This window comes from Malania oleifera, chromosome 2 (genome assembly GCF_029873635.1).
Source record: "Malania oleifera isolate guangnan ecotype guangnan chromosome 2, ASM2987363v1, whole genome shotgun sequence".
Lineage (NCBI taxonomy): Eukaryota > Viridiplantae > Streptophyta > Magnoliopsida > Santalales > Ximeniaceae > Malania > Malania oleifera.
Window position 1 is genome coordinate 151456334 of NC_080418.1, and position 22640 is coordinate 151478973.

General features: G+C 38.9%; 1 protein-coding gene across 1 annotated transcript; it reads left to right on the top strand.

The window, feature by feature from the left end:
* The first annotated feature begins 16336 nt into the window (after positions 1-16336).
* LOC131148470 (L-ascorbate oxidase homolog) lies at positions 16337-18357 on the top strand. Its single transcript, XM_058098164.1, has 3 exons — positions 16337-16584; positions 16753-17901; positions 18057-18357. Exons 1-3 carry the CDS (start codon positions 16337-16339, stop codon positions 18355-18357), a joined length of 1698 nt encoding a protein of 565 aa, XP_057954147.1.
* The last annotated feature ends 4283 nt before the right edge of the window (positions 18358-22640 follow it).

Sequence of the window (22640 nt, forward strand, 5' to 3'; positions counted from 1 at the left end):
GGCTTGAGACAAGAAATTTATGTGTAGATGGCAGTTTTACAGGTGCAGGATTTCTCAAAACTTGTGGATAAGGCCACTGTAGCAAAGACAGGAGGTGAGGGGTCGAGTGTACCGTACTTACCTTAGATGTAACAAGATGCATGTTAGGGAATGTCGAGCTGGGACAAACAACTGCTATTAGTGCGGTAGACCTGGACACGTAGCACAAGGCTGTCATGCGCCACCTAGTAATATGTATGCTCCTACACAATTCTGAGGAAACAACCAAGCACCTCGAGGCGGCCAGCAGAGGAACACCACCTAGGCACGGGTTTATGCCTTGACACCAGGAGACGTAGAGGCGACCAACGATGTGGTGATAGGTACTGTTTCTATATTTTTAATTAAAATTATTGTTTTGTTTGATTCAAGGGCAACACACTCGTTTATTTCTTGGGAGTATATTAGAATGTGTATGATGGAAACTCAATTGTTAGACACCGAAATATATGTAGCCACAACAACAGGAACAATGGTAAAATGTAGAAAGGTACTTAAGGATTATCCAATGGATATTTAGGGAAAGATATTGCCCATTGATCTTGTGGTGCTTGATATGCACGAGTTTGATGTGATTTTGGGAATGAACTAGCCAGCCACCAATTATGCCAGTATAGATTGTTATAAGAAAGAGGCAGTGTTCTGACCCCCTGGGGAGTACCAGTGCTTTTTGTTAAAAAGAAAGACAGATTGATGAGGATGTGTATATATTATAGGGAGATAAACAAAGTGACAATTAAGAATAGGTATCCTCTTCCCCATATTGATGGTTTGTTTGACCACCTTCAAGGAACATAGGTTTACTCTAAGATTGATCTTCGATCAGGGTATCATCAAGTGAAAATCAAGGTAGAGGATGTTTCAAAGACTACTTTCTGAACCAGGTATGACCATTATGAGTTCTTGGTTATTTCGTTCGGACTGACGAATGCTCTTGCTGCATTTATGGTTCTGATGAATAGGTTTTCCATGAATACCTGGATCAGTTTGTGATAGTATTCATCGATGATATTATGGTATATTCGAGGGGTTTTGAGGAGCACAGAAATCATTTGGGGCTAGTACTTCAGTTGCTAAGGGAAAAGAAGCTAAATGCTAAATTCCAGAAATATGAATTCTGGTTGGAGAAAGTCGCATTCCTTAGACACGTGATATCCAGGGATGGTGTCTTAGTGGACCCTAGCAAAATAGAGGCAGTAGTTGATTGGGTGAGATCGAGAAATGTTCAGGAAGTTAGGAGTTTCTTGTGTTTGGCAGGGTACTTGTGATACCCCATGGATGAAAGACTTTAAAAGATTATATGTTACTACCCATATCAACAAGGTGCACCTTTCTTTTCGGGAGCTTTCCTATAAGAACTCCATAGTTAAGCGTGCTTAGCTTGGAGAAATTTTGGGATGGGTGACCACCTGAGAAGTTTTCTCAGGAAGTGTGTGAGTGAGGACAAAACACATTGAAAAGGACACGTGTTGATTTGTGGGGCCAGTCATTAGTTTGATAAAGCTAGCCCCCTGTTGTCTGGTCCAGGTGGAGGAGGAGAGACGCAGTGCTCCCTGGCAGACCCAGGTTGGGGCGTTATAAATGGTATCAGAGCCAACACCCAGCCGAAAGTGTGATGAGATTCACATCTCCTAGGTTTGGAAATGTGGGTTCGCAACGAGGACGTTGCGTTCTATAAGTGGGGAAGAATATGATACCCCATGGATGAAAGGCTTTAAAGGATTATATGTTACTACCTATATCAATAAGGTGCACATTTCTTTTTGGGAGCTTTCCTATAAGAACTCCATAGTTAAGTGTGCTTGGCTTGGAGCAATCTTGGGATGGGTGACCACTTGGGAAGTTTTCTCAGGAAGTGTGTGAGTGAGGACAAAACACACTGAAAAGGTCACGTGTTGATTTGTGGGGCCAGTCATTAGTCTGATAAGGCTAGCCCCCTGTTGTCTGGTCCAGGTGGAGGAGGAGAGAAGCAGTGCTCCTTGGTAGACCCAGGTTGGGGCGTTACAGTACTATCGTCTGTTTATGGAAAGATTTTTGAAACTAACGGGTCCTCTGATACAGTTGACGAGGAAGAATGTAAAGTTTGAGTGAAATGATGATTGTGAGCAGAGCTTCCAAGAATTGAAACAATGACTCATCACTGCACTAGTTTTGACTATTCCATTAAGAGATGGTGGATTTGTGATCTACAGTAACACGTCCCTGAGAGGACTTACGTGTGTACTTATGCAACAAGGGAAGGTTGTGGCTTATGCTTCTTAGCAATCAAGGAGTATGAGCAGAACTACCCTACACATGATTTGGAGTTTGCTATGGGGATTTTTGCGTTGAAAATTTGGAGGCACTACTTATATGGTGAAAGATGTGAGATATTCAAATATCATAAAAGCTGAAGTACTTTTTTACACAGAAGGAGTTGAATATGAGGCAAAGGAGGTGGCTGGAATTGATTAAAGATTGCGACTATACCATTAGTTACCACCTAGGGAAGGCTAATGTGGTAGCTGATGCCTTAAGTTGGAAGTCAGTGAGTGTCTCAGTATCAATAGTGGTGGCGTAACATTAGACCAAAAAGGATTTAGAAACACTTGGGGGTAGAGCTCGTAGAGGGAAGCCATCAACCATTCATTGCGAGTCTAGTAGTTCAGCCCACTTTACTGGAGAAGATTAGGACTGCTCAGATAAAAGATACAAAGCTAGAAAATATTGTGGATAAAGTGTAGAGCGGGATGGACAAATATTTTAGTATCTTAGATGATAGAGGGTTGAGATTTCATACCTGGTTGTGTGTACCTAACGATACTAAAATTAAAAGAACTATTTTGGATGAGTCACATCATTCCCTTTATACAGTGCATCTAGGAAGTATTAAGACGTATAAGGATCTGTAAGAATCCTTCTGGTGGAGTTTGTTTATAATAACAGTTACTAGTCTAGTATTGGGATCATATTGTATGAAACTTTGTATGGTTGAAGGTGTCGATCTCCATTGTATTGGGATGAGGATGGCGAACAGAAGATTTTGAGGCCATAAATTATTCAGCAGACTTATGAAAAAATCAGACTTATTTCTAAAAAAAAATTAATTAATTAATTAAATTAGAATAACACAGAGTCAGAAAAGGAGTTATGCTAATACTCGCCGACAGGAATTGGGATTTGACGAAGAGGATAAGATATTCTTGAGAATTGCACCAATAAGGAGGGATATGAGATTTGGGAAGAAGGATAAGTTAAGTCCTAGGTATATTGTACCATTTGAGATACTAGAAAGGGTTGGTTCAATTGCTTACAGGTTAGCATTACCCCCAACCCTAGCTAGGATCCATGACATATTTCATGTATTGATGCTGAAGAAGTACGTCCCAGATTCGTCCTATATAATTAGTTATAAGGCACTGGAACTTGAAGATACTTTGTTATATGAGGAGGTTCTAGTTTAGATCCTAGATCATAAGGAACAGGAGTTACACACAAAGAGGATCCCATTAGTGAAGGTACTCTGGCGTAATCATGCAGTTGAGGAAACTTCATAGGAGTTAGAGGAGGATATGCGTCTGGTGTATCCACATTTATTCAGTTAGGCCTAGCACGAGACAGGTAAGTATTTGGTTATGTTAAATATTGATGTAGTCAATGCACGGTTCTACAACTAGTATGTATAGTTATAGTCCTTTTATATATGGTTTTGAGTTTGAATGGTTTTGGGAGAGTTTTTCTTTGACAATTTGTAATCTCCTATAGATCGTATATGTAACCATGGTATTCCTCCACCATAAGTGAGGGTAATTAATAAATTTGGAATGGGGCCGCTATGTGGGTTGCTGCCAGCTCTTCCTAGAATTGAATAAACATTTTAGTGATTCTCAAAGGAAGTTGTGATAAGTGTAAGTTAGCAAATTTCGATGAAGAAATTTTTATAAGGAGGGGAGAATGTAGGGACTTTCAAACAAAATATTAAAATAAATAAATAAATAAATAAATAAATAATAATATAAAACTTATTTGTGAGTGTAGATGATAAGACAAAAGCTAAATATATAATCATATATTATTATATATGTATATATAATACTAATATAATAATAATATATGAATGGATTGCATTAAATGCAATCTGATGCATCAGATTTCAATTGCCCATTTCCTCCTTCTTCCTACTTAAATTCATTTTCAATTTCAAAGTTCCCATGGCCGTGACTCCCCCTTTCTCTCTCCTCAAACCTTCCCACTCTCTCTCTCTCTCTATCTCTCTCTCTCTCTCTCTCTCTCTCTCTCTTCAATTTCTCCCCATCTATAAGCCAAATCGACGATCAGACACCACCACGACGTCCCAACTTTGATCCTTAGTAAGTTAATCGGAGCATATTTTAGGTTTGGGCTTCCTAGGCACTACTCCAGGGCCAAGACAAGGGGAATGAATTATGTCAGTTATTTTAGAAATTTATCCCATTAAATCATGTATATGGCTTTCTGAGTAATTTTATGGGTACGAAAATTATGGCTTATTTATTAAATTGTAGTATTTGATTAAATTACATTTTTGGGAATATTTTGGAATTAAGTTAAACTGCAGGGATTTGATTAAATTAGATTTTTGGGAAAAACCTGGCATTATGAGTTTGAGAAAACCCTATAAAAGGTTATATATATATATATATATATATATATATATATATATATATATATATATTATTTTTTCGAAAAAATATATTTTTCCTGGGCAGTTATTATATTATTGATTTATCAGTCAAATTGCGTGGCATGAGAATAATTATTGTTGTATGATTAAACATGATGGTTTTTATATAGTTATGAAATGACAGTTATGATATGACATTTTAATATTGAGTTGTGAATTTATACTGAAATCATGAAATGTTGAGAATAATGTGATTTATAAAAAGACAATGTTATACCAATATGATTTGTTGTTATGAAATGCAAGATGATTTACAGATGATATAATTATTAAGAAATATGAATTGATGAAATTATTACTATATCATGACTTGTGTGAAGGGCTACAAAAGGGGTGAATTAGTCATGTTATGTGTGTAGGGCCACGAAAGGGGTGAATTGGTCATTTTATGTGTGTAGGGTCACGAAAGGGGTGAATTGACCATGTTATGTGTGTAGGGCCACAAAAGGGGCGAATTGGCCATGTTATGTGTGTAGGGCCACGAAAGGGGTGAATTGGTCATGTTATGATGTGATATGCCAAATATATACTGAGACAGTTATGATATGACGGTTTTTTTATCGATTATGATATGATAGATATGATATGACAGTGAAAACATGATTTATACAAATTTTTGAAATGATGATTATGAAATGAGATTATGTTATTAGTTATGTTATATAAATTATACTATATGATATCAAAACCCTAATGGACTAGGTATGTTTAGAGCACGGTATCGTAGCTAGCTAGAAAGATCAGACAGTGTAATTCCTCTATGTGTCGACTCGAGAAGTGTTGAGAAACATAAGATGGGAAGACCAGGTTGGGTGGACAATCGTGCGTAATTATGTTATGTTTGACTTAACCTGGTAGGCTAGCCATGGTTAAGTCTAGCCCTCGGGCCACACAACCCAATTATATAGGGTAAATTCATGATGTTATGCTAGAACCATCAAGGAAAAGAAAAGGAAGTATCTTATGTATATAGGTAGTTTTATGAAAATATAATTATCTATTATGTTAAAGTATGTTTGAGTAGAAAATGTGTACCTTGAAATGTATAGGTGTGAGTTATGATTGTTATACAAATGCTTTTCGGTTACAGTTTAATTAATAGCTATATTTAAATATGTAAAACTCATCTGTCACACAGTGGCAATAATTTATTCTGTCTTACTGAGAGGTGTCTCACCCCAATAAATATTTCAACATTTCAGGACCACGAGGGGATTGAGCCTAGAGCTATAGGACAGTATATAGATAGTATTATTTAAAGTAAGTGCTGGTGAGATCAGTTATGTATATAGTGATATTTTTTTATGCATCTAGGGGTTGTATTGTAGTTTTATTTTTGGAGAGTAACCTATGTAATTATGATGACATTAGTTGGTACTATATCTGGGATGTTATGTGTATGATTCCGCTGCATGGTAGATATATGTAATAAATAGGTCAGCCTGGTACCTACTTAGGGTTTGAGATATTATAGCATTGTATCATAGTTTAGTATGTGGAAGAAAAAATAATAGCCAATTTTTGGGTCGTCATAAATGGGCTGCCTTTTCAACTGCCAGACTTAAGTGTCCCTCGGCCCATTTTTATTTGGCGATGGCGTGCCTATTCCTTTATTGGGCCTCCCATATTTAGGCCCATATAATGTATTGTAGGAACTATACCTTAGAACATGTTGGCATAGCTAAGCATAAACATCGCCATAATATTGAAACTGCACTAGCCTTGCTACATCATGCATATGTTCCACTCAAATATTGGTCCTTAGCATTTCAAGCCACCGTTTACCTCATCAACCGAATGCCCTCTCTAGTAACACGTCACCAATCTCCCTTCGCTCGTCTCTTTAAATAATCACATAATTATTTATCCTTGAAAATATTTGGCTATTTGTGCTATCCATGGTTGCGACCCTACACCTCTCACAAACTCCAACCACGGTCCCATCTTTGTATATTCATTGGCTACTCAACTCCACATCATGCCTATATGTGTCTTGATCCCTCCACCAATAAACTCTACATCTCTAGACATGTCATGTTTGTGGAACACACATTTCCCCTTCAGAATTACAAATCCCCCACTGCATCACCTTTCATCTTACCTTCCTCCACCAATTGGTTATCCAAATCAACTCACGTGTCCATTCGTGCATCTTCTCCTAATCATTTCCAATTTCCTATTACCTCTACCCTTTGAGTTGAGTCTATATCTCCTCCTCTTACTTTTACTTTGCATGGTGAGTCTTCTTTTTTACCTGACTGAATCTCCACACTAGGCTATTTCATCCTCAGTACCCTCCTCCACGCCTCCACCATCAGATGCATTTAATCCTTCCCAAGTAAGTATCTCATCTCCGATATCCTCTCCCTCATCTACGATTCTAGCACAACCTCGCCCTTATAATACCAGGTTACGTAATAACATTACAAAGCCAAAAAGTATTTTTGACCTTCACACCACCACCACTGACTCCACTATTGAACCTTCCACCTTCAAACAAGCCCAACAACACCTCTCATGGCGACAAGCCATGAGCGAGGAATATAATGCCTTACTCTCCAATCACACATGCTCTCTTATTCCACGCAGTCCTACACAAAATGTTATTGGGTGTAAGTGGGTCTATTGGATTAAGAGGAATCCTAATGGGTCCATAGCTCGTTATAAAGCTCACTTAGTGGCCAAAGGTTTCCATCAATGACTTGGGATAGATTTTTCTGAAACCAACAATCGAGTTAATGTCAAACCTGCAACTTTTCGTTTATTACTTACTCTTACTGTGACTAACTATTGACCTCTTCGCCAACTAGATGTGAATAATGCGTTCTTGCAAGGCTCTTTATATGAGGTAGTTTTCATGGACCAGCCCCTGGATTTACCCACCCCAATCTTCCTGATCATGTATGTTGCTTACACAAGGCCATATATGGACTTTGACAAGCTCCTCGCGTATGGTACTATGAACTTCGCAATTTTCTTATCTCGAAAGGCTTCACTGGACACCTCCTTGTTTATGCTTCACTCTTCTGGCATAGTTCTTTATCTATTAGTTTATGTGAATGACATCATCGTCACTGAATCCTCCACTGCTTATGTGACTGCCTTTATCACTAACCTCTCCAAACGATTCTCTCTTAAGGATCTTGGCAATCTCTTATATTTTCTTGGGATTGAAGCTTACTTTACCTCTAATGGTTTGTTTGTCTCAAAGGAAACATATCCAAGACCTCTTGCATCGAGTTAACATGGGTAATGCCAAGTCTATCCTTACCCCTCTTGCAACTACTGAAACTTTCATATTGTCAGATGGCTCTCCACCAATTGATGCTACCTTGTATTGCCAAACTCTTGGGTCGTTAAAATATCTCTCCTTGACACGTCCTGACGTGTGTAAATTTGTGTGAATTTGAAGGAAATTCAAGGATGAAATTTTCAAACGTAATATTAAATAAATTGTGTTATTATTTTAAATTGTGTGTAAATTTGTTATAAATTGTGCACTTGCTCAAGTGCAAACAAGCAAATGTGCATGTGCAAATGTATGTATAGGTATGTGATTTGTGCGTATAATGTGCATGCTAATCACCTGTATACCCTTTCTTTGAGCATGCAAGACAAATACGCCCATATAGATAACAATTTGTTTGGAAGACCTAATTTGATAAATAAATCTTAAAAAGGATGTGTCCAAACTTTTTTCTGAAGAAAAAAAAATGCCTTTGTGTGGCTTAAGGTCATGTCTTCTCGTGTTGACAAGGGCTGTAGAGGAGCATACATATTTGTACAATATGTATGTTTATCATGAGTGATTGAACTCTAATGGCAATATTATATATAGTATATATATCACTAATCATTTGATCGATTACTCATGATAGACACGTGACATGAAAATATATGCAAAAAAAAAACACAATCTACACCTGTTATCAAAAGAAGAATTTTATCATTGAGTCTTTGATCACTCATGATAGACACGTGTCTATAAAGGAAAGAATAATTAATGATAAAATTAAAGATTATTTATAAGGTCACCCTCAATAATTTATACATATATACATATAAACAAATATATTATTTAAGATTAATTGTTAAATTGGGAGAAAAATTTATTTTTCTCTATTGATTCACTATAATTACAAGGATTATAAGGGTATATATATACATGAGATAATTGAAAAATGGAAAGTGTATATTTGTTTAAGATGAAAAGTATATATTTCTCTAATACTCCCCCTCAAGTTGGAGCGTGAAGATCCGTAATGCCCAACTTGCGTGATAAGTCTTGGAAATGTTCACGACCCAAAGCTTTGGTTAAGATATCGGTAAGCTGACTGTGGGTAGGAATATGCTTAGTGAAAAAGATGTCAACCCGTAACTTTTCAAGAACAATGTGACAATCAATTTCTATATGTTTTGTACATTTGTGGAAAACTGGATTCTGGGCTATGTGAAGAGCCGCTTGGTTTTCACAATATAAGAGCATAGACTGAGAAAGCGGTTCTCCGAGATCATTTAAAAGAGTTTTGAACCATGTAAGATCACAAGTAGTGGAAGCAAGTGCCCGGTACTCAACTTCGACGGAGGAGCGAGACACTATAGTTTGTTTCTTAGTGTGCTAGGAAATCAGAGTAGTGTCCAATTGAATGAAAAAACCAATGGTGGAGCGGCGAGTAAGGGGACAACTAGCCCAATCTGAATCAGAATAGGCTGAGACTTGAAAAGTGTTGGTAGTAGGAAAAAATAAGCCTTGTCTTGGAGAAGTCTTAATATATCCAAGAACACGTAAAGCAGCGTCATAATGTGGTTGTCTAGGCAAGTGCATAAATTAACTGAGAATGTTGTCCAGAAATACAATGTTGGGACGAGTGATGGTAAGATATATCAAACGTTCAACGAGTCACCGAAACGAGCTTGGATTGAAGAGAAGATCACTATCAGTATTATTGAGCTTGAGATTTTGTTCCATGGGAAAGTGGGTAGGACGAGCACCAAGATGACCACTATCAGTGAGGATGTCAAGAGCATATTTGCATTGATTAAGAAATATGCCAGTGGGAGAGTGAGCAACTTCGAGGGCAAAGAAATATTTCAATTTGCCAAGATCCTTTAGTTTGAATTTCTGAGCAAGCATGACTTTGAAAGTACTAATATTGAAGAGATCATTATCTTCCATGAGAATCTCATCAACATAAACAAGTATGAGAGTAAAAGACTGACTCCGAGAATGGGTGAAAAGAGAATGATCAGCCTGAGATTGGGTGAAACCCGCAGCAAGTAAAATAGATAATTTAGCGAGAGGCTTGCATAAGACCATAAAGGGGTTTCCGAAGACGACAAACACGAGTCTCCCCCTATTTGCAATAACCCGGTGGAAGGAGTATATAAACCTCCTCATCGAGGTCACCATGGAGAAGAGGGTTGTTGACGTCCAATTGAAGGAGATGCCAATGGAGAGTGGCAGCCACTGCAAGAACAAACCTAATAGTAATGAGTTTAGAAATAGGAGCAAAAGTGTCATGATAATCCAAACCTTCTACTTGAGTGTAGCCTTTGGCCACCAAGTGAGCTTTGTGTTGCTCTATGGATCCATCAACCCGAAGTTTTGTTTTGAACACCCATTTATAGCCAATTGGTTTTTTGTCAGGTGGAAGGTGTTAAAGAACCCATGTATTATTGGTTTCTAAGGCTTGGATTTCAGAAACCATGGCATCATGCCAATGTGGGTGCAGCATAGCCTGAGAATATGAGGTGAGTTCGGGATGTTGGGACATGATAGAAAGAAAGCCAAATTTTGATTAGAGAAACGATGATAAGATAAAAAAGAGAAGAGACAATGAACCGAACCTGAGGAACATCTTGAAACCTGTGAAGTCATGGAGGACTTTGGTAAAGTAGGGTAGATATAATTAGTCAAGTAAGAGGGACGTGTGACAGTTTGTTTGGGCCATGAAGAGGTGGGTGGAGGGGGGGGGGGGGGAGGGGTGGAGAAGGGGGTGAGAATGGGGGTGTTGGGGAGGAGACCAAGGGAGAAGGAGGGAGAGATGAGGGGCTAGGGTTAGGTGTGGTTGGTGGAGGAGGTAAAGTGTAGGAAGGATGTATATCAAGAATAGGAAGAGGAAGGACTGGAGAAGATGTAGGACTTGCAGAGATGAGATGATAGGGAAAAACATTTTCTTCAAAAGCGAAATCACGGGAGATAAAAATTTTTTTGTTTTCAAGATCCTAGACACGATAAGCCTTATGATGAGCATGATAACCTAAGAAAACACATCGAAGAGCACGTGGAGAGAATTTATCGCCGTATTGACAAGTAGTGTGGGCATAGCACAAGCACCCAAACATGCGCAAGTGTGTATATGAGAGTGGTTTCTGAAAAAAAAAGTTCATAAGGGGACTTATGATTGAGGTTGGGTGAAGGAGTGCGGTTAATTAAATAAGTGACTATAAGAATGCATTCACCCCAAAAAGAGATGGGAAGATTAGCTTAAAAACGTAAACATAGAGCCAAATTAGGAAGATGGCGATGTTTACGTTCGGCAACACCATTCTATTGAGGTGTATCCACACATGTGCGCTCATGAAAAATGCCTTGATCATGGAAAAAAGTTTGAAGTTGAGTGAATAGAAATTTTCGACCATTATCAGTGTGCACATACTTAACAGTGCAATTGAACTGATTTTCAACCATGGCGCAAAAATTCTTAAGGCAAGTGAAAGTATCAGATTTCATGTGCATAAGATATACCCATGTAGCACGCGAGTAATCATCCCCAATTGTTAAAAAATAATGTGCACCAAAAAGTGAAGTTGTAGAATAACCACCCCATATATCACAATAGATCCGATTAAAACAAAATGTGCTCTTATTTGTGTTTAAAGAAAAAGGTAAACAAGTGTGCTTTGATCTAGCACAAACATCACAAGGCAAATGAGAAGAAGAAATATTTAAAGTTTTCGGAATACATGGAATAGAAGGGTGACCAAGACATTGGTGCCAAAGAGTAGTGTCAGAAACACGCTAAGAGTGGAAAACTGAGGCGGAGGGAGGTTTATAGTGGTAAAGTCCATCTCGTAGTTCACACGTTCCAATCAGCCTCCTCGTTGATAGGTCTTGAAAGACACAAAAAGTAGGTAAAAATACATCAACACAATTGAGATCAGTGGTAAGTTTGCTGATGGATAATAAATTAAATTTAAATGAAGGCACGTAAAGAACATTAGAAAGAGAGAAATTAGGAAAAAATTGCACAGTGCCGGTATGAGTTACAAGAACAATGTCACCATTTGGAAGCTTAATGGGGCATGGTTGGTTGATAAGTTTAATATTATCAAGAGAAGACAAATTGGAAGTCATATGATCGGAGGCACCTGAATCAACAATCCATTTAGTGTTAGAAAAAGAAGCAGAATGACAAGAGGCAAGGTTACCAGCAAAATTGGTAGAGTTGGTGTTCAAAGGCGATAAAAGATCCAAGAGTTGACGATATTGTTCGCTGGTGAGACCAGGGATAGCAATCTCAGAAGAGGTTGAAGAACTAGTGACAGTATATGTAGCCATTGAAGAACCAGATGCTTCCATAACATCAGATAGTTCAGATAAATAAAATCGTTGAATCGGGTTAAAGTCGATCTTTGCGATAACCAAAAAATAAACCTTCGATTTAATAATTGCGCCATAAGAACTTGTAAGTGAGAGATGAGAGAAAGCCAGAGTCCGGAGAGATAGAGTGAATAACGACGAGTGCCGGTGAAGAGGACTGCTGTTAGAACACATGAGCACCGAACACAATGAGAAAACTATGAGAAATGATAGTACTACCAATGTTGTTGCTTTCGCTGGCGACGAAGATAATGACCGTTGAGAAATTGAGAGATCGTTGAGCACACATCGAAGAAATACAACGAGCGTCGGTGATGGAGACTTAGAGATATGGCTGGACAAGACTGCTTCGCCCCCTCCTAAGAAACTACCGGAGGACAGACACATAAACCGAGAACGTTGGAGAAGACACCGGAACAAAGAAGACCCAGATGGTTAGGACTGCAAGACGGCAAAAAAAAAAAAAACAGAGAGGACCAGAAAAATTAGAGGACTGAGAGAACGTCGGACTGAGCGAGAGAGCTTCTCGAACACAAGCAGAGAAGGATGCTGACAGCGACGGTTCAAAGGAACGCCGAGAACGAAGACTGAATGCCAAGATTCTTGGGAACGAAGATTGAACGTCAAGCGAACTGCGTGCTTGCAAATATGAGATGTGCCGGAGACGAATGAGATAAAGAGAGAGAAATCTGAGGGCTATGAGATAAATCGAGAAACAGTCGGACGATCGCTGAAGATGCACTGGAGAAGATGAACGCTGCTGATGCCGGATAGCCAAAGATGACTAACGCTGAAGAGGATGAACTGAGCTACGCCAGAGAAAGGCCAAGCGGGAGAGAGCCAAGACATAGTGAGACGGGAGGGTACCGAGAGTTGCAGCAAAGAGATGTCGAAAAGAGTCGAGACGACACTGTAAAGGGAAAAAAAACTTGCAGTGTTCAGTGCAGAGACTCAAACATGGCACACGGTATTCGGAGAGTGTAGGGACACTCGAGAGATGCTGCCGGAACTGGGAACAAAGAGGGACCAAGAGAGAGACCGTCAAAGCTACTGCAGAAGACAGACCAGCCGAGAAGAGAAAGTCGAAGAGGGTGACGGCAAGAGAGACCCGCAACAATGGGGGCGACGTAGCAAGAAAGAAAGAAAAAAATAGAAAAAAAAAATTAGGTTTGCTCTGATAGCATGTTAAATTGGGAGAAAAGTTTATTTTTTTCTATTAATTCACTCTAATTACAAGGATTATAAGGGTATATATATACATGAGATAATTGAAAAATGAAAAGTGTATATTTGTCTAAGATGAAAAGTATATATGTAACGCCCTGAACCCTTAAACCCGAGCCCGGCGCGTTATACCTGATAAGATCTTGATAATCCAAAATCCATAATATACGCAGCGGAAAACATCACCCTAATCTCCATATAACATAATACCAGAGTTTACTAATTCTAACTATAATCCATAATAAATCATCTATCACCTGCATTTTCATAAATCTACATAACTCCCAAAACATTTCAGTATTTTCACAATCATTCCTTACTCAACAACCTTAAAACATAAAGACATAAAACTTAAATATTTACATTCCCCAAAATTAACATAGAAATATACTCTTTTCTTTTACTAATTCCCAATAATGGAATAAAAACCTCGAGCTCTCTAAGCTCGGTCTCGAGGAAATCTTGAAAAAGATAAATTCATATTCAGGTGAGACACATCTCAATAAGGGAAGAAACAATATATTAAAATAGTGTGTGGCCAACATGAGTTTATATAACAACAAAATATATAACATTTGAAAATCATTAATATAATTTCTGAAATCATTCTCTGAACTTAACCAAGCACTTGCAAAAAATTTAACCCACGAGATTACCCAAGGATATGAGTGATTACCCGCCCATACAAGTAGCACCCCCTCTGCTCTGATACCTAGACAATCCAAAGGTCACAATTAAAGCATACCAGGGCACTCACCTTACTCAGTAAGCCCTCAAGTGATAAATTAATCTTATACTCACACCGTTCAATAATAGCTTATTGGTAAAGGCCCTAAGGATAGTGAAATCTACCCCCCCATACAAGTAGGTTCACTCTGCCCTAGTACGTTATGCTATTACTGCCACATCTGTAGCTACTAGTGCACTCGCCTTACTCAGCAAGCCCTCGAGCAAAAGGTACGCCTCGCCCAATCGTAACATGTTCTATGTACATACATACTTCTAATATCATAATACATCATTCTTTCTATCATTATTCAATCATACACATCTGTTCATATCCATGGCTTAACTTTGCATTGTATTTCACTTTAAGTGACTTTTTCCCATTTTACATTGTTCACATTTCACATTTTATTTCCATTTCATTCATTTCCCTTTTCATTTCATTTCATTTCATACCCAGCATCTTTCAGCTGTTTTACCCAACATCTTTCAACTGTTTACCCAGCATTTTTCAGCTGTTTACCCAGCATATTTCAGTTGTTTACATGGTTGCATTAACACACACAAGCAGCACAGTTGATATCATGTTTCATTCACAATAATTATACCCTTAAATATAGTCAAATTACTAAATTTCTCAAATCTCACTCTCGCTTTGGAGTGGTGCCTAGAAAATCCCAATTGAAAAATTACCTACGCCAAAATGACGATGTCGACGACTAGGATCCAGTGGTGGCCTAATCGTTGATTTAACAGTAGATTCAACAAGAAATTGAGAAATTAGGGAAAATATACCTTTCCCCAGGAGTGGTACTTATGCCGTTCCCACAACAAATCCGCTCCAATAGAAATGTCAGTGGCGAAGTTAGCAATCCAATGATACCTTCCGTTTTTCAATTGGTCAAATATCTGCCGAGAGATTGAGAAGAGAGGGAGAGACGGAGATGGAGGAGTGGAGAGGTGAGAGATGGTCTGAGAAACTAGGAGAAAAGAAGATGCAAGAGGCTTCTGCAATTCGCAGGAAGCCTCTGCTTCCTTTTTTTTTTCTTTTTTTTTTTTTCTTTCCCTTACTTACTTTACATAGAACATAATAATATTATATTATATATATATATCATATTATTTATTTAATACATCAAATTTAATAATACTTAATTAATTAATTAATTCATAATAATTTATCTTTAAAATTTCTATTATTTTTTCTATAATTAATTTAATAATATTTAATTAATAAATAAATAAATTAATAATTACTCTTAACTTTTTTTAATTAATTTTTTTTAAATTTTTTTTTCCGGTTATTACAATATATTTCTCTAATATTAATTTAATCATTATGTGAAAGGTTCATTCAGAGGGGAGTCTTAGCTCCTCAAAGTCAAAAGTTCTCTCGGGGATTATCCCAAGCAGACATAGAACCCTCATCTTTATTCCAGGATGCTATCCTGGATACAATTTTCCAGGAGGATGTTATTTCCCTTTATCATTCAATAATACTACTTAATTAAAGATATTATCCTTTGACTTGTTTCCTTGATGGCCTAGTCATTGTCTTATATATGGGCAAGGTTTATAAATTTTATAATCTTCATTGTGTTCAATATTTCCATTTTGTTTTAAAGTATGAAATATTTCATGCTACTGAATAATTTCAGATTTAAATAGACTTGGACAAAACTATTATTATATTTTTATATTTTATTTATTTAAATTTTGTATATACAAGTTCAAATATAAGATCCGAATTTAAAGTTGTCAAATCAATATGAGGTTAGTATTTTGAAAGCTACTGTGTTTTTTTTTAGGTTTTGGAGAGAGAGGATTGAAGTGGAACAAATGAAAGGGAGACCGTAAAGGGAGGGTCAGAAAAAATGAAGAGGCACAGAAATGTTTTCGGAAGTTAAATGGTTGTCCTTTAGCTTCTTCTACTCAATTCTTGTATAAAAAGGCGGTGATAGGCGAGCATTTTGAACGTAAGGGGAAGGCAATCGTCTGAGAGAGAGAGAGAGAGAGAGAGGAACGCCTATCGTACGTTGGCAATGGATGATCGTTTGACGTTAGGGTTGTTATGGTGCCTATCTGTTCTTGTAGCAGTTGTGCAAGGAGAAGACCCGTATTTGACATTCACCTGGAACATTACCTATGGTACCATCTCTCCTTTGGGCGTCCCCCAACAAGGCATTCTAATTAACGGTCAATTTCCCGGTCCAAATATTAATTCCACGAGCAACAATAACATTTTGGTTAATGTCTTCAACAACCTTGACGAGCCATTCCTTTTGACATGGTATGCATGCATGACACACACACACATATATATATATATATATATATATATATACATATGTATGTATGTTTCTTTTCGATTCAGTTCATTACAGCACCCCCTCCACACACACGCGCACGCACAAACACACGCGCGTGCATAATATCGCACCATTTTAATTTGCTGCAGGAACGGCGTCCAACAAAGGAAAAATTCATGGCAAGAAGGATTAGCCGGAACCAACTGCCCCATCCCGCCTGGGAAGAATTACACGTACCACTTTCAAGTGAAAGATCAGATTGGCAGCTACTTTTACTTCCCCAGCACCTCCATGCACAGGGCAGCTGGCGCCTTCGGTGGGCTCCGGGTGAACAGTCGCCTTCTCATTCCAGTCCCCTTCCCCGATCCGGAGGATGACTACACCGTCCTCATCGGCGATTGGTACACCAAGAGCCACACCGTCCTAAAGAAGTTCTTAGATAGCGGACGCTCCTTGGGGAGACCAGACGGAGTCCTCATCAACGGAAGATCCTCCGGCGGCGATCAGGTGGGCAAGCTGCTGCAGGACCACCCGGAGGAACCACCCTTATTCACCATGAAAGCCGGCAGGACGTACAGGTACAGGGTTTGCAACGTGGGGCTCAAGAACTCCCTCAACTTCAGGATCCAAGGCCACACTATGAAGTTGGTAGAGATGGAAGGCTCCCATACCATCCAAAACGAATACGACTCCATTGACGTCCATGTGGGGCAATGCTTCTCCGTGTTGGTCACCGCCGACCAAACCCCCAAAGATTACTACCTGGTGGCTTCCACTCGTTTTACAAAGCAAGTCAAAACCGCCACTGCCATCATCCGCTACGCCGACGGCAAGGGCCCTGCCTCTCCCGAGCTGCCGGAGGCGCCTGTTGGATGGGCCTGGTCCCTCAATCAGTTCCGGTCCTTCCGTTGGAATCTCTCCGCCAGTGCTGCCCGCCCCAACCCTCAAGGCTCCTACCATTACGGTGCAATCAACATCAGCCGCACCATCAAGCTAGTGAACTCCGTCGGCGCCGTGGACGGCAAGCTCCGTTACGCCATTAATGGCGTTTCCCACACTGACCCACCTACTCCCCTCAAGCTTGCCGAGTACTTCGGAGTTGCGGAGAAGGTGTTCAAGTACAACCTTATTGGGGACGAGCCCCCGGCCCCGCCGGCTAAAGGCGAAGAGCCCGAGATTGCTGTGGCACCCAACGTGCTCAATGTCACTTTTCGCTCGTTTGTTGAGATAATTTTTGAGAATCATGAGAAGACCATTCAATCCTGGCATTTGGATGGCTACTCGTTCTTTCCGGTTGCGTAAGTGTGTGTGTGCGCGTGTGTCTATATATTCTTTCTTTCTTTGTTTCTTTTTTTTATTAAAGATTTATTTATTTATGCAAGTACATGTGTTTACACGTTGATAATTAGCAGTGCGCGTGTTTGTTTATGCGTATATGTATAATTGTCAACAGGATTGAACCAGGGAGGTGGACACCGGAACGCAGAAAGAACTACAACCTTCTGGATGCAGTAAGTAGGCACACAATTCACGTGTTCCCCAAGTCGTGGGCAGCCATATTCTTGACATTCGACAACGCAGGAATGTGGAACGTGAGGTCGGCGTCGTTGGAGAGACAGTACCTAGGCCAACAGCTTTACATCAGCGCCCTGTCCCCTGCCCGGTCGCTCAGGGATGAATACAACTCCCCCGACAACATGCAGCTCTGTGGAATCGTCACAGACTTGCCAAAGCCCCCACCTTTCACTCCCTAAACCATCCATCCCATCCCCATCCCATTCTATCGCATCCCATCCCCATCACATCCATCCCGTCCATGCATGGACCTAATTAATTGTTATTTTGTATATAATGTTGCATTGACAAGGATTAATTGCCCAGCAAACCCACCCGTCCCCCATGGCCACCTTACTATGTGTAGAGAGAGTTGTATATGATCATCATCGATCAGTTTGTTCCTTTGAGATAAAGATTGGTCGATCCAGATACAGAGACTGACAGAGCTAGAGACAGAGACGTGTGCGTAGTAAGCTGAGAGAGGCGGAGGAGGAAGAAGATCGATGATGAAGTGGATCAATCCAGGAAGAGAATAATTAAGAAACTTAAAAAAAACAAAAAAAACAAAAAAAAACAAAAATTCGACTTCGGAGCAATTTCCTTTGAAATGGGACTTATATGCTAAGGGGTGGAACGTGGAGTGCCATGTATCATCCCTTTTTTCTTCTTCCTTTTTTTTTTTTTTATAACTTTACAATGCCAATAAATTTTTGTTCCTCTCTTAATTTTTTATATTCTTTTATTTGTCTCCTTTCATTATTTTGTAGCTTTAGATTTTATCTTTCTCCTCCAATTAAACTTCAAATCATTGATGGTAGAATAGCCACCTTGTGAGAAGCAAGGTAGACAATTGCGTACTAAAGAACTTCATTTTTCTAAAGGTAGACAAACAAAACAAAACAACGACGACAACAACAACAACAATAATATCTAAGGATGGCTCGATCACGTGGTAAAAACTAAAGGTTCTTGTGGTTAAAATGTCAAGGTTCAAATTTAGAGTTACAACTTTCTATGTGAGATAACACATTAGTGTTTAAGTGGAAAATGACCGATAAAGGGATGAACCTATTATTCCAATGGATTAGTCGAGTATCCAAATGAATCTCAAGAACCATAATAGTAATAATAATAATAATAATAATAATAATAATAATAATAATAATAATAATAAAGTTTGCTATTGTATATGATGAGTGCATGCTCATAACTTTAATACATTTTTGCATGCATGCTTAAAGTTTATTTAGATACTGATGGGTGGAGGGAACTCACTCAATCATTGGTTGTAATTGAATTCAGTGAGAAAACACTCTAATTGCACACACAAATATTGAATTGATTTCAACAATAATATAAAAAAAATACTGCAGACTCTGAGAATATACAATGTCTTCTTCTTCTCATTGGTCACTCTCCCTCTTTACACCACATATCTTGCACACACATATAACTCCATATATATAGTAATAGATAAGACGTAGGTGGAGATTAAAATCAACAATGGTGGTGAGCTTGGTTGGTGGAGATAGGTGGTTTAATTTCAACCAAGGTGAGCTGGAGTTGGTAGAGGTAGCTGCCACCGTCAAGTTTAATTTTCAACAGATACAACAACAATCATACATGAAATTAGTTTCTTTTTGTATAGAATATTACTTGGCATACATATATATATATATATATATATATATATATATATATATATATTAATAAAAGGGGCATTTTTGGACCACAAGGCTCTTTGCTATGCCTTGCTGAAATAAATTGAACAACCTTTGGTGATGTTTCCCGATCAAAACCACCTAAAAGGGAGAAGGTAAGGATGGCTTAGAGGACCTGGGGTGTGTTCTAGAGGATCACTTTGATGCCTAAGTAAGGGACTTTATTGAGAGGTTAATTGCAATAGTAAAAGAATGAGTATGAATGAGATGATCTTAGCTTTTCCCCACGTCCCCCTTTTATAATGGTGGAGTTTGACCCTTTAGTTTTTGGCATTTATGAGCGCATTATTGTGCTTACGGGAATTACTTTAGACTTTATGGACATTGATTTTGGGGTTTTGGAATATGCTTTTGAAACCACCCCTCTCATCAATGTGGGTGATTTAGTCTTTCCGTTGGTTATGGAAGGCATTTTAATGAGAGAATCAAAATTGGTCTTCCTCTTTATTGAGGATATTTTTGGGGTATATCAATTGCCCCCTTTTAGGTTTAGAATTTTTGAATCTTGTTTCCAAAGTTTGAAAAATTTTCAAGTTGTTTGGAAGGTAGTCTCTTTTTTTTTTTTTTTTTTTTGCCATGCTTTCATCTGAGCTATTGAATAGCTTAACGGCCCATCTGACTCGTTCCATATCATCCAAGCTGCGTCTGTCTCGTCTGAAGCATTCTCAGCTTGTTTGAGCCGCCTAATCAGCTTACTCAGCTGTTGTTTGCTCAAAAATCCAAGCAGCTCCTTTGGTTGGATTTTTTAATCTGAGAAGCCTTCGTTTGGATTTCATAATTTGAGTAGCTCTTTAAGCAACTCTTAATTGGAGCAGCCTCAATATGGCAGCCCTTAATCCTAGTGGCCTTTAATCCGAGCATCTCCTTTGGTTGGATTATTTAACAATTCGAGTAGCTTTCTCATCAAATTTTTACAATCCGATCCGAACTAACGTCTCAGACCTCCTGAGTTGTGCTTATCTACTAGGTAGTTTTTCCATGTTTGATGAGCAGTGCTTATCTGTTTGGTAGTTTCTTCATGCCTCATGAGTTGTGCTTATCTGCTGGGATGAGCAGTGTTTATCCGTTGGACAGTTTCTTCATGCTTCATGAGTTGTGATCATCTGTTGGGCAGTTTCTTCAAGCCTGATGAGCAATCCTCATCTACTGGGCAGTTTCTTTAGGCCTGATGAGCAGTACTCATTTGCTGGGCAGTTTCTTCATGTCTTATGAGTTGTGCTCATCTGTTTGGCAATTTCTTCATGTCTCATGAGTTGTGCTCATTTGTTGGGCAGTTTCTTCAGGCTTGATGAGTAGTGCTCTTCTGCTGGGTAGTTTCTTCAAGCCTCATGAGTTGTGCTCATCTCTTAGGCAATTTCTTTAGACTTGATGATTAGTGCTCATCTACTGGGCATTTTCTTCTAGCCTAATGAGCAGTGCTCATCTATTAGTCAGTTTCTTTAGGTCTAATGAGTAATGCTCATCTGTTGGGCAGTTTCTTCATACTTGATGAGCAATGTTCATTTTTTCAACAATTTCTTCATGCCTCATGAGTTGTACTTATCTATATCATGAGTAGTGCTCATCTCCTGGGCGCGCAATTTTCTTCAGGTCTCATGAACCTTGCTCATCAGTTGGGTTATTTTGTCAGGCCTCATGAGCTTTACTTATCATTTAGGTCATTTCTTCAGGTCTCATGAGCTTTTCTCATCAATTGCTTTTTCTTCAGATTTCATCAGCGGTGCTCATCAGTTGGACCAATTGGCCGAGTAGCGCTCAGTCCTTGCTTTGCCTCATGAGTTGTGTTCATCAAGTGGGCTAGTCTTCGGGCCTCATAAGCAGTGCTCATAAGTTGGGTCATTTTGATGAGCAGTGCTCAGTCTTTTTTTTGCCTCATAAGTTGTGCTTATCAAGTGGGCTGGTCTTCGGGCCTCATGAGTGGCACTCATCAGTTGGGCCCTTCCTTTTTAGGTCAATTCAACTCGTTCTCGTATCCATCACCTCCTCCTAGTTGATGTACTTCTAAGCTCTTGCCATCAGCTCTCCCATATTGGCTAGGGGTTTCTTCCCCAATGAATTCAAGAAATCCCTTGGTTGCAGAGCCATTGTTAGGGCTACTACTGCTACCATATGATTTAGGTTTCGAATATCTAGGGCTACATTGATGAAGCGGTGCATGAATTTTTTCAACGTTTCTCTTCCCTTTGAATAAGGCTCATTAAATGAGTCAAAGTTTTTACTATCCTTCAGTCGCTAATAAAGTAGCCAAACTTCAGGGTTCGATACCATGCTTTGGAAATAATGCTCAGCACATGATTGCATCTGGTGCACCTTACAGTTGCATCAATAATTTAAAAGTTTCTAGATGGTTGACAGGATCGGTTAAGCCCTCGTACCCCTCCAAACTAGGCATTTTAAATTTTCTAGGTAGGGGAATACTCATTACCTCTCTAGTGAAGGGTGGGTCTGAATATTTTAGGAGAACTCCCCAAAGGAGGGGTTGCTGCAGGCCTCCTTCATCATTTTCTCTAACTGATCAATTCTTTTGAATCTTTCCTCTAGTTTATTCTATCGTTGTTCATTAATTCCCACACTATTTGCATCCTCCACCTTCTTTGCAAGGTCAACCTTTTCATCTTGTGGGATTGTAGCCTTCCCATGTGACTGAGGACATGCTTGCTTAGGGTGGGGAACAAGTTCTGTAATGACCCAAAATTTGAATAATTAGAAAATATAATGAATAAAATGGATTAAAAGAAAATAAGGGGAAGAAAGGAAGA

Coding starts and splice junctions, on each gene's coding strand:
- LOC131148470 (XM_058098164.1), top strand. CDS start 16,337: ATGGATGATCGTTTGACGTTAGGGTTGTTATGGTGCCTATCTGTTCTT. Junction 16,585..16,752: donor GAGCCATTCCTTTTGACATG/GTATGCATGCAT, acceptor AATTTGCTGCAG/GAACGGCGTCCAACAAAGGA. Junction 17,902..18,056: donor TACTCGTTCTTTCCGGTTGC/GTAAGTGTGTGT, acceptor AATTGTCAACAG/GATTGAACCAGGGAGGTGGA.